Genomic DNA, 16520 nt, shown 5'->3' with positions numbered 1-16520 from the left:
TTAAATTTGGATCTCACAGCACCACTACTTAATTCGCTTATGGAACATATTTTTGTATTTGAAGTACATTTTTTGTTCAATTTTCAAACTACTTTCTGTAGGCGACAAAATTTGACCTTTATGTCTTCATTAAATGATAAATCTTTTTTTTCAGTGAAACAAACACATTTTTGTACATTCAACATCATTTGGGAGGGTTTCATATGAGCCATTTCTGAAACCAATTGAATAATTAAAAGTCAGGTTATTAGCAATTGTTTCGACAAAACTGATAAGCGACAAGACTTTTGTCAGGGACTGTATATGACACATTTTACAGTAGTAAAGCAAATTTTAAGGTGCAGTAAAGGTTTTTGGTACGTATGTGAGAAGATGTCACATGATGGAGGAAGCACACCAAATCAAAAAATGATTGAGTGGAAAAGTAAGAAGAAGATCAAATCGGGCAAACCTGTCTCATGCTCTCCTGCAAGTCCGGCCGCACGGGAGGTGCTGGGCCTACCTCTTCGCGGGTGTCGATGGCCGATCCCGGCGTGGTGGCGGCCGTGCTGGCGGTGGTGCTTGGCGCCGTGTCGGACGAGCTGACCGAGTCGATCTTGCCGGCCACGTCGTGGATCTCGCGCGCCAAGGTGGCCAGGTCCTTTGCCAGGTCTTGGCTGATCCTGCGCACACATGGGAATAACCTGTTAACCATCAAATAAGGTGCTTTAGAACATCATCAAACATATGTAACATTAAATATGCATTGAAGAACAGATCAATACCTGGCTATCTCTTCACTGTGCGCTGTCCAGTCTCTAATGTACTCGTCTTGCTCCTTCATGCGGTGTTTTAGCACCACTCCGCTCACCCCCGACAGTGCACTGGATCCAGATCCTGGGGTTGCCGTGGTGCCAGGTCTAGAACCGCGAGCCGGCACGATATGATGCGGCCGCGTGTGAGGACGTCCGCCGTGCTTTGAAGTGTTACGACCAGAACCGAACTCTTCCTCCGAAGTGGACGCGTACTCGGGCGGCAGGCGTCTCCAGCGGTTGCTGCTGGACACTGACAAGATGGAAAGAAGAAGCTTCAGTCTCACTTATGACATTATATCACTTTAAAAAATGTTATTGATAACGTTAATAAATAAACAGCCTTGGGAGTCTGTTACTGATTTGTAGAACTAGCATACTACAAAGAAATTCTACTTTAGTACCTATTATTTTCGTCTTGGGAAAAATAAAAATGGTTGTAAATGGACCAGCACAGTGAAGCAAAGTGTTATCAAATCAATATTAAAATAACCACACACTGCAACAAAAATAAAGCAACAGCAAAAACTACATTAATTAAGCCGCCTTTGTCAATGAAATAATGCTGGGTGATGTCTGAAATATAAAACTCCTCCTTTTAAACTGATGTATTTAGGAGTGAGTTCACTGCAACAGAATTCGAGACCTGGGTCAGTATCTGATCACTTCATTAGGTGAACCCAAAAAAGCCATTATGGTGCATGGGATCACCCATGGGGCCAATGGACATTATATACCGTATTGGCCCGAATATAAGACGGTGTTTTTTGCATTGAAATAAGACTGAAAAAGTGTGGGTCGTCTTATATTCGTGGTCTAGATGTTATACCCATTCACGACGCTAGATGGCGCCAGATATCGTTGAATCGATGTTCTGTCATGACAGATCTCAGCTACTCTCAAGTTTAACCAGTTTGCATTATTTTACTGCAATGTTTTTCCTTATTCAGATTTGTTTCAAGACTACAGTTACAGTTAGACTTCACTTTGATGGTTAATGCAGTTATTGCAATTTAGTTGTTTTATCACAATAGATCGGTTTATTTACATTTCAAAAACCAGAAGCCATTCATTTACGGATGTGATTGCACTTTAGTTTACATATTTAAATGTTCAGATATTAAGATTTGAATGAGGCAAAATAACATGCTTTTTCTCTCAAATATATTGTTATAATCATTTGATTCAGATGTACTGTAATTAAATTTTCTGTATAAAAATTAATTTGGTGTTCAAAAAGTCTTTTTTCATACTTGAGTCTTGAAAAAGAGGGGGTCGTCTTATAAGCAGGGCCGTCTTATATTTGTGCCAATATGGTACAAGGAGGTGTAGTCTACACTGTGCGACTGGTAGAGTGAAAACAAAACTTCATTAAACATTTGAGCATGATTTTCACACCTTGCCTGCTTATTAGAATAATAAGACAAACAACAGTAGTTACTAGGGATGAAACAATACTCAATTTTGTATTGAACCGTTCGATACGCCCTCTTCAATACACAAAACCGTTCAATCCAAATGGAAAGCTCCCCAAAAATATTTTACGAAGTTTTTCTTGTGTGCTCTAGTATAGTATAGCCAACGTCTTTCAAAAGAAATACACTTTCACCTCCAATGAATAGAGATGTCCGATCGATCGGGATGCTGATCGATCGGGTCCGATCACGTCATTTTCAAAGTATCGGAATCGGCAAAAAAATATCGGCCATGGCTTTTTTTAATATACTGGACTGTCTCAGAAAATTAGAATACACAATATTCTAATTTTTTGAGACAGTCCTGTGTAGATATACAGGACTGTCTCAGGAAATTAGAATACACAATATTCTAATTTCCTGACTGTCTCAGGAAATTAGAATATTGTGTATTCTAATTTTCTGAGACAGTCCAGTATATATATATATATATATATTTTTTTTTTTAAATTAAATCGTTTTCTAATTGTATTTAACGTTACAGACATAATATGTTACACTTATCCAGAGTCTTTAGTTTAGGCTTAAGGTAGGGTTATCAAATTTATCCCAATAACGGCGGTAATTAATTTTTTAAAAAATGTATCACGTTAAAATATTTAATGCAATTAATGCATGTGCTGCACAACCCACTCACGCATTGTCGCGCTCCATCTGTCATGGCGCCGTTTTGCCTATATAGAGAGCTAAAAGGCAGTGTAAAATGAGTAGAGTGAATTTTAGCAGCCTTTTGACACGTATTTTAATTGGCTAAAGCCTTACAATCCCTCTCCCAATGTTAGAGATATCATGGGAAGCAATGTGGGTGAGCAAGGTAGCAAATGATCTGTTTCTTAACACCTTATGTTATTGTAGCACTACGCACAGCCATGGTTCCACTTCCCATCATGCATTTGGGCACGGCCTTCAGTATCATTTACTGAAAGCTCAACAAATACACTAGATGGCAATATTTAGTCACAATATACAAAGTCACAAGTCTTTCTATCCGTGGATCCCTCTCACAGAAAGAATGTTAATAATGTAAATGCCATCTTGAGGATTTATTGTCATAATAAACAAATACAGTACTTATGTACTGTATGTTGAATGTATATATTCGTCCGAGTTTTATTCATTTTTTTCTTAATGCATTGCCAAAATGTATATGATCGGGAAAAATTATTGGGAATGATTGGAATTGAATCGGGAGTAAAAAAAAAAGCAATCGGATCGGGAAATATCGGGATCGGCAGATACTCAAACTAAAACGATCGGATCGGGAGCAAAAAAAACATCATCGGAACAACCCTAACAATAAACATAAGAAAATCAAACATACTGTTGGAACATTTGTTGCCAAAACTTTGCAGCCTTATTCTGTGATTGAAAATGATAGCTTTTCTTGCCTTATGAAAACTGTTGATCCACGATATGCAATCCCCTCTCGTTACTCGTACATATTTCACAAAGACTGTCTTTCCAGGTATTTACAACGAAGTCTGCCAAAACATTGTTACCGACTTGGCTGCTACGAACAACCTCGCTTTGACAACAGACAGCTGAACATCCCAGGCCAATGAGAGCTACCTCACGGTAATGGTACATGACATGATGAACAATAAGTGGCTATTAAGAGCGTTGTACTTCAAACTCGTCCCGTTTATGATTACTTGTCAGATGAATTAAAAACCACCATGACCGAATGGAAATTCAGCAGGCCAAATCAATCCATACCAGTGACTACAGATAATGCTGCAAGCATTGTTAATGCAGTAGGTGACACAGATGGACTCAGACCACAACTAGGATGTTTCGCCCATGTGGTAAACCTAGCTGCTAAGAGAGCTGTAGCAATCAACAGTGTGTCCTGCCTCGCTTTACAAATCGTAAGATTGTTCTAAGCCAGTGGTTCTTAACCTGGGTTCGATCGAGCCCCAAGGGTACGGTGAGTAAGTCGAAGGGGTTCGGCGAAGGTAAAGAAACGCAGAGCCCTATTTTCCTTCGCTGATTAAATCTAGCAAAAGCGGCTTGTTAGACCAAGTTTTAGACTGGTTTGCGCCCAACTTACAGGCTTAATCCATTTCTTTTAACTTCTACTCCTTTATCTGATGGGAGGAGGTACTATTTTGCTCATTGGAAGGTTGACTAACACTTAGTATGAGGGAATACAACAGACCAATGGGCAGCGTGGAATTTTGAACGGGAATTTGCTAAATTAGCTTGCTAGGTTAGATATATCGGTTTTTAATTTGATAAAAATTGCTTAATTATCTAATTCTGAAGGGTTCTGTGAGTCCACATGTGAAACTTGTGGGGTTCGGTACTTTTAGCAAAGTTAAGAACCACTGTTCTAAGCACTTTTATACAAAATTTATTCAGATCAGAAAGAAGTAAGTACATAAATATTATGCATTAAAATGAATGTTTATATTATGGCATTGTTATTTTTGCTTGTTCGCAAAATCAAAAAAATTATCAAAAAATGAATAACACTTTTGTTTTTTGTTTCAGACCATTAAATGTGTTGAATCGAACTAAAAACCGTGTCCTTCATATCGAAAATCGTATCGAACCATGGCTTAACTGTATCGTTGCATCCCTAGTAATTACATTATTGCATTGCTGCGAGCAGGAACTATCGATTACCGTACGTATTATCTTTCGTGTGATGAATAATTTTTTGTAATGTGAAGCACAAAAAGCTTTGCAAAAACCTTTTTTGCGAAAAGAATTTTTTGTGTACTGAAGCTGTCGTATCTCGAGATACCACTGTACTGTAATTCCCATAAAATCTTTCATTACTCTTAACTTGAAAACCTTTCTTACAGAAGGTGTTCCTGTTGATGCGACCCAGGTCTTGATGCATGCACACACACGTATAGAACACACACAACCCTAAGAATATTTTACAGAGCCAGTACAGTACCAACAGGTTCTTCATCCGTGTCAGCACCAGCAGGCTCTGGATGAGAGCTCTCTGGATGATGAAAACCAGTGTAAACATTGTCACAACACAATGAGCAAGACAACAGACAAATGGCCAACAACATCAAAAGGGTGTTAACAGTGATATGAAAAAGTATCTGAACCTTTTGAAATTTCTCAAATTTCTGCATAAAATCACCATCAAATGTGATCTGATCTTTGTTGAAATCACACAGATGTAAAAACAGTGTATGCTTTAACTAAAACCACCCAAACATTTATAGATTTTCCTATTTTAAGGAGGATAGCATGCAAACAATGACAGACGGGGGGAAAATAAGTCGGTGAACCCTCTGCCTAAGGAGACTTTAAAAGCAATTGAAACCAATTTTACCAAACAATTTAAGTCAGGTGTGTGCCCAATCACTGATGAGTGGTTTAAAGCTGCCCTTCCCACTATAAAGCAAACACCTGGTAAGAAATGTCTTGATGAGAAGCATTGTCTGGTGTGCTTGGTCAAAAGAGCTGTCTGAAGACCTGTGATCAAGACTTGTTGATTTGTATAAAGCTGGGAAAGGATACAAAACCATCTGTACAGGGTGACCCAAAAAAAAAAGTTTACACTCAGTTGACTGCTTGTTTAAAAGTCATTGAAACATATCTAAATAGGTTATCATGCTTAAGTGATTCATTAAGGTCACTCAATGCAGCTGGTAATCTCTCGTCTCTACAATTCCTGTGCTTCTGCTGAAAATGAAGAAAACTTCAGCTGTACCTGAATTGCTGCGTGCCGGTCTGACACCTACTGAGATTGCAGCAAATCTGAGAATATCCAGATGTGCAATCTACAAAGTTAAAAAGAAGCTGAAAGATACTGGAACAGCCTCACGAAAACCTGAGTCTGGAAGTGCCGATCTGTGCGGACCAAAAAGTTGATTGACAAGGTGATATGTGGCCACCCCAGAGTCCAGATCTCAATCCCCTGGATTATAGCATATGGGCAACTGTGGAGGACAGTGCCTGTAAGAAGCCACAAACTTCTGTTGGCAGCCTTGGAGAGGTCCATTGTTAGATCTTGGGAAAAGATGACAGCATCCTACATAAAGAAGACCTGTCAAGCGTTCCGCAGGCGCCTGGAGGCTGTTGTGACACTTAAGGGAGGACACATTGAAAAATAGAGTGTACTGTACATGTTCTTTACAATAATGTATAATTTGTGATTAAATTCTAATTCTAAGCTGAATAAACATGGCATTTAAGTTGTATTATGGCAGTGTAAACTTTTTTTTGGGTCACCCTGTAAAAGTCTGGATGTTCATCAATCGACAGTCAGAGAAGTTGTCTACAAATGGAGAGAGTTTGGCACTGTTGATTCTCTCACAAGGAGTGGCCGTCCGCCAACGATGATGCTAAGAGTTCAGCGCAGAATACTAAGAGAGGTAAAAAAGAAACCCTAACATATCTGCTAAAGACTTACGGAAATCACTAGCACAGTCCAATATCTCTGTGCACACATCAATTATATGTAAAACTATGGCCAAGAATGGTGTTCATGGGAGGACTCCACAGAGGAAGCCATTGCTGTCTAAAAAAACAGCACTTGGACACTCAACAGATGTTTTGGCGAAACATTTTGTAGACTGATGAAACCAAAGTTGAATTGTTTGGGAGTAACACACAACTTCATGTGTGGAGGAAAAATGGAACAAATCACCAATATCAACACCTCATCCCCACCGTGAAGCAGGGTGGAAGGAGCAACATGATTTGGGGCTGTTTCGCTACCTCAGAGCCTGGACAACTTGCAATCATTTATGGAAGAAGAATTTTATCAGGATATTTTGCAGGAAAACCTGAGGCCATCTGTCATACAGTTGAAGCTAAAAAGAGGATGGATGCTGCAACAAGACATTGAACACAGATCATGATCACACAGAAGTAAATCAATTTCTGAATGGTTTCAGAAGAACAAAATACACGTTCTGGAGTGGCAAAGTCGATTGGGATGCTGTGGCATGACCTAAAGATAGCGATTCATGCCAGACATCCCAGGAATCTGACTGAACTACAGCAGTTTTGTAGAGAAGAATGGGCCAAGATTAGTCCTGATCGATGTGCCAGACAGACCTGCAGCTACAGGAAGCATCTGGTTGAAGTTATTGCTGCCAAATGGGTTTAGGCACAAAATATTAAATGTCACTTACTTATTTTTCCCCCTTCTTCATTGTTTGCAAACTATCCTCATTAAAATATGAAAACCTATAAATGTTTGGATGGTTTTAGTTAAAGCAGACTTTGTTTTTTCATCTGTGTGATTTTGACAAAGACCAGATCACATTTGATGGTCATTTTATGCAGAAATGTGAGAAATTCCAAAAGGTTCAGATACTTTTTCATACCACTATATGTTATGCCTGCTCACCTGTGGGAGAGCAGTAGCCAGTCGTAGTGGTCTTGCTTCTAGCTTCGTTCAACTTAGACACACTGTTGGCCCTCATCCTGGGGGTCAGCTTGCTCTCACTGGGTGTCGATGAGCGCAAGCCCAGGCGCAGAGCTGTTTCAGTCGAAAGGCGCGGCGATGCGGTAGAGCTCCGAGCTGGCGTGCACTCAGAGTCGCTCCGTGTCGAGATGGAGCCCACCCGGTTGCGACGCGGCTGGGCTAGCATGTCCAGTCGTGACAATCCCGTTCGACCAGAGGTTGGTTTGGAGGTGGAGCTGGTGGTGGACACCTCAGACGCCACGGACACGCGGTCTGCATCGGCCAAATCTGTGTCAGAGGTATCCCCCAGTCGGGCACGGCGGAGAAGGGAAGCTCGGGTGGGCCGCGGCTTAGGAAGCGCGGCCTGTTTGTTCATTGAAGACGATGTAGCGGCCTGAAGAGTACGGTTGTTTCTGGAGGAACTGCTCGCGGTGTTCTTTCCAGGCCTGCTATCATGTTTGGTCTCCAACCCGTATCCAGAGTAGGTCTCCTGATCTGATGAGAGGATGTCCGAAATAGGGAAGGAGGAAGTTTGGTCATCATCAGTGAGATCGAGAGACGGTTGCCTGGCTCTGGAAGTAGACGACTGAACCGAGCGACGCACTTCCGGTCGACCCGTTACTTCAGTGGTTTTGCTCTTGGCCTTCCTTTCCAAGCGATCTCGCGCGCTGGCAGAAATGCTGGACTTGGAGGCCGTGCTCATATTGCTTTTCTCCCGGTGCATGCTACTAAGGGAGCGTCGCTTGTGCGTGCCGCCGGTCTTCCCCTCAGCCCCGCCCGCCACGTGACTTGCCGTGCTGGTTGTGTCCACATCGGACTCCGGGGAAATGGAGTCGGTTCGTGGGTTATAGCCGTAGCCAGAGATCTGACTGCTGACGCTGCTACTGGTTTTCGCAGTTTTCGGTTCGAGCTTGTTTTCATCCCTCAGTTTGGCCTCTAGGAAGGCCATGACGGCTTCAGTGTCCTTCAGAAGTGTGGCTGTGTCCATGCTTCCCACTGAGTCACTCCGCTCACGGGTTCCGGCGCCACCTCTGCTGATGCGCGGGATGAGCTCCGTGGGGACGCTGCCGCTGGATTTCTCGATTGTGAAGCTGCCTTGACGCACAAGAGGCTTCCCAGACTTGTCCCCGCCCTCTGCTTCCTCCTTTCTTTTCCGGCGCTCAGCACTGACAGAGTTCCGTTGCGTTGCCTTTAACGGCGAAGACGTGGCGCTTGGTTTGCGTTTGCTAGACATGACACCGTTCTCCATGGGGGGTGGTGGGGATTCCCCGTCTCCCTTGTTCTCTTTCTCCTGGGGTTCTGTGTCCTGCTTTTCTCCAATTTCTGTCCTCAGAGTCTGAGCTTTTGCGCAGCTGGATTTTGTGCGAGAGTCATCGACTGGAAGAGGAGGGAGGGTCCTGCGCTTGCGGTCGGTCAGACTTGACGAGGATTCACCTCGGCTGAAAGGTGCGTCGGGCTTCAAGGCATCATCTTCAAAAAGAATTAGATGAAGTACTATTTTTATTTCATTGGAGCTACACAACAAGGAGCTCGTGTGAGACACCTACAGTCCCTGACAAAAGTCTTGTTGCTTATCCATTTTGTAGAAACAATTGCTAATAACCTGACTTTTAATTATTCAATTGGTTTCAGAAATGGCTCATATGAAAGCGAAAACCCTCCCAAATGATTTTGAATGTACAAAAATATATTTGTTTCAAGGAAAAAAGATGTATCATTTAATGAAGACATAAAGGTAAAATTTTGGCAAGACAAAAGTTTTGTCGCCTACAGAAAGTAGTGTGAAAATTGAACAAAAAATGTACTTCAAATACAAAATTATGTTACATAACATAAGCGAAATAAGTAGTGGTGCTGTGAGATCCAAATTTAATATTTTGTATGACTTCCATCGGCTTGAAGGACTGCATCCATGCGGTTCGGCAAGGATTCATACAATTTATTGATGTAGTCATCAGGGACATCAAAGAAAGCAGCCTTGCATGCCTCCCAGAGTTCATCAACATTCTTGGGTTTCATCTTCCATGCTTCCTCTTTTATCCTGTTAATGTCTGGTAACTGGGTTGGCCAGTCCTGGAGGATCTTGATCTTCTTTGCCTTGAGGAACTTTGAGGTAGAGATCTAAGTATGTGATGGAGCACCATCCTGCTGCAGAATGTGTCCCTTTTTATGGTTAGGAATGTAAGAGGCAGCTACGATTTGTTGATATTTCAGACTATTTATGCTGCCTTCCACCCTGCAGATCTGTTGCTTTCCACCCTGCAGATCTCTCACACACCCCCATACTGGATGTAACCCCAGACCATGATTTTGCGACCACCAAACTTCACTGTTTTCTGAGTGAATCTCCGATCCATGCGGACTCCAGTAGGTCTCCTGCAATATTTGCGGCGACTGTGGTGTAATTCAATGGAAGATTCATCTGAAAAATTTTTTTTAATTGTCTTTGGTTTAATTTTTTTTCGGGCACTGATTCAACCATGGAGGCCAAATCTTAGCTGCCTCTTACATTCCTAACCATAAAAATGGACAAATTCTGCAGCAGGATGGTGCTCCATCGCATACTTCAATCTCTACCTCAAAGTTCCTTAAGGCAAAACAGATCAAGATTTTCACACTACTTTGTGTAGGCGACAAAACTTTTGTCTTTCCAAAATTTGACCTTTATGTCTTCATTAAATGAGAAATCTTTTTTCAGTGAAACAAATAATATTTTTGGACATTCAACATCATTTGGGAGGGTCTTAGCTTTCATATGAGCCATTTCTGAAACCAACTGAATAATTAAAAGCCAGGTTATTAGCAATTGTTTCTACAAAATGGATAAGCGACAAGACTTTTGTCTGGGACTACATTGCAAGGTTACTGTCTAGGTTTGTACCTATTTCTTTGTCCAAAAAGGCAGCAGTCTCTGCTCCAGAACCTTCAGGATCGGTCCGGGTATGGTTAGCAGCTAAACTTGCCCACTGTGAGACCCAGTTGGAGTCTCTCGGAGGAACCTGAAAAGAAATATCCACGTTAGAATGTGGAGTGGCAGCAAATACTTCTGCACAGATGGTGAATGGTGTTCACATTCATGTATAATGTAGGACGTGGTCGTAGGGAAGCTCTCATCAATGTTTGTTAGAATAATATGGAACATGAATCCCAACTTATATACATACAAAACTCACTCTTGTCAATTTGTAATAAAATTCACCTCTTGGGTATGTGAAAGACAACTGTGAAATGGTTCATCATCCTCCTTAGGGGGAGAAAAAGCCTGCCAAACATCAAAGTAGCACAAAATACTTGCTGAGGCTTATACACACTACCCCCTTTCGTCTTCATTACAACCGCCTGCAGGGCAGAATGACTTTGGTCGTTTTAGTGGGATCTAGGTCATTCCAAGGGAGGGCATGTCTACTCCCATGGTCTGGGGAGGAGAGTGAAGTCGCCCAGCCGTGGGTGTGACTATGACACTCATTTCTAAACTCCACTATGACTCCTTGAACTGTTCACTAGCATACACGCCTCATGAGCTCTAATTCAAGGGCTGCACAGTTGAAATTTACGAAGCAAATAATGTAGTCCGCAGTGGGGTATGACAGTAAAAAACAGCTTCATGTTGCAGTGTAGTTGTACACTTTAATAGTAAAGTGTGAAAAGTTGAATTGAGTTTGAATGGAATAGTATCTTTTCTCGAATTTACTGTTTGACTGTTTGTATTATTCTAACACAATATAATCAATCAGGGAATAGTATCTTTTCTCATATTTACTGTTTGGCTGTTTGTATTACTCTAAAACACCGAATACAAAATAAATAGCATTTACTGTATATCATAGTTTAAGAAAAACAAGCAGAATATATTTGATATTATGAACAGTTGAACTTGAAATGATTAGAATTTGCAGCGCCAAGACAACGGGCAGAACAGATACAGGACGCCTTCTGACCACGGAAGCCCAAAGCACGCGTCATGCAGCTGAGTGATTAAGATTGACGTTAACAAGCAGGTGATAGGCAAGATATCTACAAGCCCACGTCTGCACCACCAAATCCAACGATCAGCTCTTCTGGACAGTCCAGAGCAAATGGCGGGACATCTTGTCTTGCCAGAAGGAACATCTGATACGGAGGATCTCACGACCGAGAAGTGAACACTCAGCAATCACGTGGCACTGAGGATGGCAGAATCCATAACTCTCGTTGCCCTGACAACAGTAACACCCGAATCCTCCTGTCCAATCCACAACAGACAATAATCCTAAACAACGCAAAAAAACATCCTTCTTCCTGACCACACTCCGCTTCACCAGAGCCTTTAAGAGACTGAATGTTTAACTAATCGCTGTCATTATTCTCTGTAATCTTTTGTTGACTTGTGATATGGTGACCCTCGATCCAGTTTGCCTCCTCGCCTGGGTCTCTCTGTGCTGTATGATTGGTCCCGACTTGGTATAAATTGTCAACTTGTGTTTTAAATAAGGGTAATACATGTATTTGTATTGAACCGTTTCGGTATGTGGTGCTCGGTCCGGAACAGAGGCGTACCGAACAAGTTTCTGACGTAATGTAACCCTTACTTTTCGAGGCCGTAAATCGATCGAGTTACAGTTTCGATGTGTAGATTATATTTACTCCGTCTTTTCTACTATAATGAGGACCAACACGGTAGGACAGTATAACCCAGAAACGTCAACGGCGCGACAACGTGGCTAGAACGCAGTGAAACGCGGGCGTTAAAATCAATCAGCCAATGCACACCAGTCGCAGTGCGGCCGCGTGTTAGACGCGTGCCAGAAGCGGCTCAACACAACGCACGCGAAAAGAACGGCAGAGTTTACTATTTGACGCAAGACACGACCCTCCTGCGTCAATACTACTATCGGTAGCTAGGATCGGGCAGACCGGAAGTCACTTGTGTAAAAATACGGTGGATCTGGTCGATATTGGAACTTTTTTTTTCTTATGGACAAACAACAACAAACATTACAACATAAGTGGCATGGTACAATGTATAACCGTTCATAAGAAAAAAAAAATGATTCATTGAGGCATTTCATTTGTAAAATACATCTTTGTCATTGGGATTGCTTTTCTCTTTAGCACAGGACTTCTTTTTTCTTTCAGAAAGAAAGCTGACCAATACGCGGGGTCTGAAAGGCAAATTGTCGTTGGATTATCTTTAAATACCCGCTACTTTTTGAGCAGAATTCTAGCTTTGTATAGGCTAATGTTCCTATTGTTGAAAGCACAAAGGTGTGTAATACACAACTAGCACATTCATATTTTGCCTTTTGTTTTCTTACTGTACCGAAAATGAACCGAACGGTGACCTCAAAACCAAGGTATGTACCGAACCAAGATTTTCGTGTACCGTTACACCCCTAGTTTTGAAGCCTTTAAAAGCTTTTTGTAAGAAGCTTTTAAAATGGAGTCAGTACAAGGGGTTAAGACTAAGGTGAACGCGTTTGGCCTTTTGGCTTGGTTTTTTGGGATTCCATCTGCCTGGGTTGTTGAAATTGCGCTAGCGCGGTTCTGGCTGTTCGGCTGGCGTGTTTCCAGCAATCTGTCTGAAAGGTCAGATTCCTTCAAGTTTCAAACAAAAATCAAGCATTTAGCTTTTACCTCCTTTCTTATCTCTCCCGTTTCCTTTCCTTGTACCTGGCTTTGGACATCTGATATGGAGGGGTCCTGGTTTTGCTGCACCCCAAACACCTAATAACATAAATATGAACTTAAGACTTGCTTTTTGTAGCCAATAATGACTGTCAAGATAGTCAAATTACAGCAAAACCTAGAAATGAGTAGAGAACCACCCTACCTTGTCAATCATGCGCCTGGCCTCCTCCTCCTCCAGGTTCCTGTTTTCCAGCTCAATGGTGTAGGTCCCGTTATCACTTTGGTTGTCACCGGCCTCCCGACCTGTTGCCACAGCTGCCTGCCCTGCGATTGATGTGTCCTCGCTAGGAGTGGTGGGGCTTCCCGTTGCCAGGCCCGTGCTGATTGAGCTTCGACCAATACTCGGGTCTTCAGACCTTTGCTTTAGGAGCACACGGGCAGCTGTGGGGGCTCCAGCAGCCACTGTCGCAGATATAGGGGCTGGGACTTTACCTAAAGGGAATAATCACAATATGAAAATACAAAGAGAATGTCAGCATGATATTTTCAACAGAAGATCAAATAATGATATCATGCAGAGAAAAGCAATGATGCAACAATGATGCTAAGACATCACATTAAAGCAGAAACAAACAGATGCAGAAGATGTATTGTTATTACTAAGGGTGTAATGGAACTTGTAGATGTACTGAACAGTTTCGGTTTTGCACGTTTGGTTCGGTTCACTTGCGTACTGCTGAGTTTTGTTTTATGTGTATTTTCTGATTCTTATTAGCGTGAGTGAAGCGCTGCGTGCAGAACAAAAGTCCTGTTGGAGTTTCTGCAGGGACGCCTTAAGTGTCGGACACTATGAATAAGCAGTTCAGAATTCACAGCTTGTAAACTCCTAAAAATTACAGGCATGAAAAATGGCAACATAACAAATGCTAGTGAGAGGCTTCTGCTAAAAGTCTTACTTCATTAGTGTTGGGCCGGCCAGCTTTGAGCGACTGGGGGCGTGGCAACGGGCGCCTGGACAGCTAAAAACGATTCTGCCGATGCCAGTGCTGTTGATTACTTTTTTGGCTTCCTTGTTAAACATCAGTGGGCAAAAGCAAGTGGCTGAATCGATAGTTATGTTGACAATTACTGCTTAGACATGTTAACGTACTTAAAACGGCACTATCAGACAATGAATGTAGAATCTACATGTAAGAAAGTCAGCTAGATATTGTCAAAGCAACCATATACAGTATGTGATTTCTGAAGAAAATGTGTATACAGTGATCTCTCGTTTTTCGTGGTTAATGTGGACCAGAATCCTACGCAATAAGTGAAAAACTGCGAAGTAGCGCCCCACCCCCCTTTTTTGCGTGTGTGTTCAATGTATTTTTTCAGATTTAGCATTGGAAAGAGATACATATAAGAAATGTTTTTTTCACTTTTTTTCCCCCAAAAGAATAATTAAAAAAACATAAACGTAGGTTTAGGGGTTTAAATTTTTTTTTTAAAATCCCCTTCTGTTCAAAAATGTTCTTCCCCCAGGAAATTGAGTTTTTTACACTTTCCAATGATGTATCACACATGCATATAGGACAATTCTGAAATTTGGCCAAACTGGTGGTCTCAATGCTGAACTTTGGTCACTTGAGTGTTTTTGGCCACAGTAATAAATGGTTTTTAAGCACTTCGAATATAATAATTGTGATAACTTTCTTACTGTCCCACCAAATGATTTTTTAAAACAAGAATAAAGCTTTAAAAAACAAAGCTTGTCTTTATTAAATGCTTCATTAAAAGAGTCCACTTAAATCCGCTCAATCTGCTCACTTATACACAATGAGTTGCGACAGCAACTGTTTAACAAGTTAAATGATGATTTACCCATGCTGCGCTTTGAAGCTTCGGCTTCCTAGCATCTGCGGCAAAATAAAACCTTAACGTTTGTCAATCATTGTTAACTTTAATAAGCAACTCCATTGCCTGCCTGACCAACAAAGAGCAGCTGGAGGGAGAGTGAGACTACGTGATCGGCTCGGGACGGCTCATCTGTATTTATTTATTTATTTTTTATTGGAAATAAAAATAAAAATTCCGCGATCAACTGAGGGTGCAAAGTTTGAAGCGCGAAGTAGCTAGGGATCGCTGTATGTTCATCTCTCTAGCAAAAAACCTTAAACTTGAATAATTACATTTCAAATGTTCAGGTTGTTGATATGGAAGTTAATGCCATTGACAGCCATGGACGTCCAAATTTCCCATTCATTTCCCATGGTATTTACTTTGTTTAATGCCGTTGACTGCCATGTTTGTCGATTCTATTGATGCCAATGTACTTGGATTCCATTGACGCTTATGTCTGTCGATGCCTTTGACGGCCATGGACGTCCAAATTTCCCATTCATTTTCTTTGGCAAAAAAAAAACTGATATTACCAGGACATGACATGTCCCCCAAATGACCCTATATGACCTGGACATGTCCCCCAAATGACCTGATATGACCTGGGCATGTCCCCCAAATGACCTGATATGACCAGGACATGTCCCTCAAATGTCCCCAAATGACCTGATATGACCTGGACATGTCCCCCAAATGACCTGATATGACCTGGACATGTGCCCCAAATGTCCCCAAATTACCTGATATGACCAGGACATGTCCCCCATATGTCCCCAAATGACCTGTTATGAACAGGACATGTCCTCCAAATGATCTGATATGACCTGGACATGTCCCCCAAATGACCTGATATGACCTGGGCATGTCCCCCAAATGACCTGATATGACCAGGACATGTCCCTCAAATGTCCCCAAATGACCTGATATGACCAGGACATGTCCACCAGATGTCCCAAATAACCTGATATGACCAGAGCATGTCCCCCATAAGTCCCCAAATGACCTGTTATAAACAGGACATGTCCCCCAAATGTCTCTAAATGATCTGATGTGACCTGGACATGTCCCCCAAATAACCTGATATGACCTGGGCATGTCCCCCAAATGACCTGATATGACCTGGACATGTCCCCCAAATGACCTGATATGACCAGGACATGTCCCCCAAATGTCCCCAAATAACCTGATATGACCAGGACATGTCCCCCAGATGTCCCCAATGACCTGATATGACCAGAGCATGTCCCCCAAATGTCCCCAAATGATCTGATATGACCTGCACATGTCCCCCCAATGAGCTGATATGACCTGAACATGTCCCCCAAATGTCCCCAAATTACCCGACATGATGAGGACAGGTCCCCCAAATGACCTGATATA

At 42.0% G+C, this 16520-nt stretch overlaps 1 protein-coding gene across 6 annotated transcripts in view; it reads right to left on the bottom strand.

Annotated features, from left to right (window-relative positions):
* cep170aa (centrosomal protein 170Aa) overlaps positions 1–16520 on the bottom strand; it is an 85651-nt gene that overhangs the window by 9521 nt on the left and 59610 nt on the right. The window contains exons 11-17 of one of the 6 annotated variants that reach the window (XM_057848118.1): positions 13462–13751; positions 13266–13355; positions 10534–10651; positions 7596–9122; positions 5175–5225; positions 765–1044; positions 452–683 (exon numbers count right to left, since the gene is read on the bottom strand). In XM_057848118.1, the coding sequence (XP_057704101.1) occupies positions 452–683; positions 765–1044; positions 5175–5225; positions 7596–9122; positions 10534–10651; positions 13266–13355; positions 13462–13751 (2588 nt within the window). The remainder of the gene's footprint in view (positions 1–451; positions 684–764; positions 1045–5174; positions 5226–7595; positions 9123–10533; positions 10652–13265; positions 13356–13461; positions 13752–16520) is intronic. The other 5 variants (XM_057848121.1, XM_057848119.1, XM_057848120.1 and 2 more) reach the window with 5 other exon arrangements.

The sequence above is a fragment of the Corythoichthys intestinalis genome, chromosome 10 (genome assembly GCF_030265065.1).
Source record: "Corythoichthys intestinalis isolate RoL2023-P3 chromosome 10, ASM3026506v1, whole genome shotgun sequence".
Lineage (NCBI taxonomy): Eukaryota > Metazoa > Chordata > Actinopteri > Syngnathiformes > Syngnathidae > Corythoichthys > Corythoichthys intestinalis.
The sequence above is the reverse complement of the archived record's forward strand: the minus strand, read 5'-3'. Positions and strand labels throughout refer to the sequence as shown.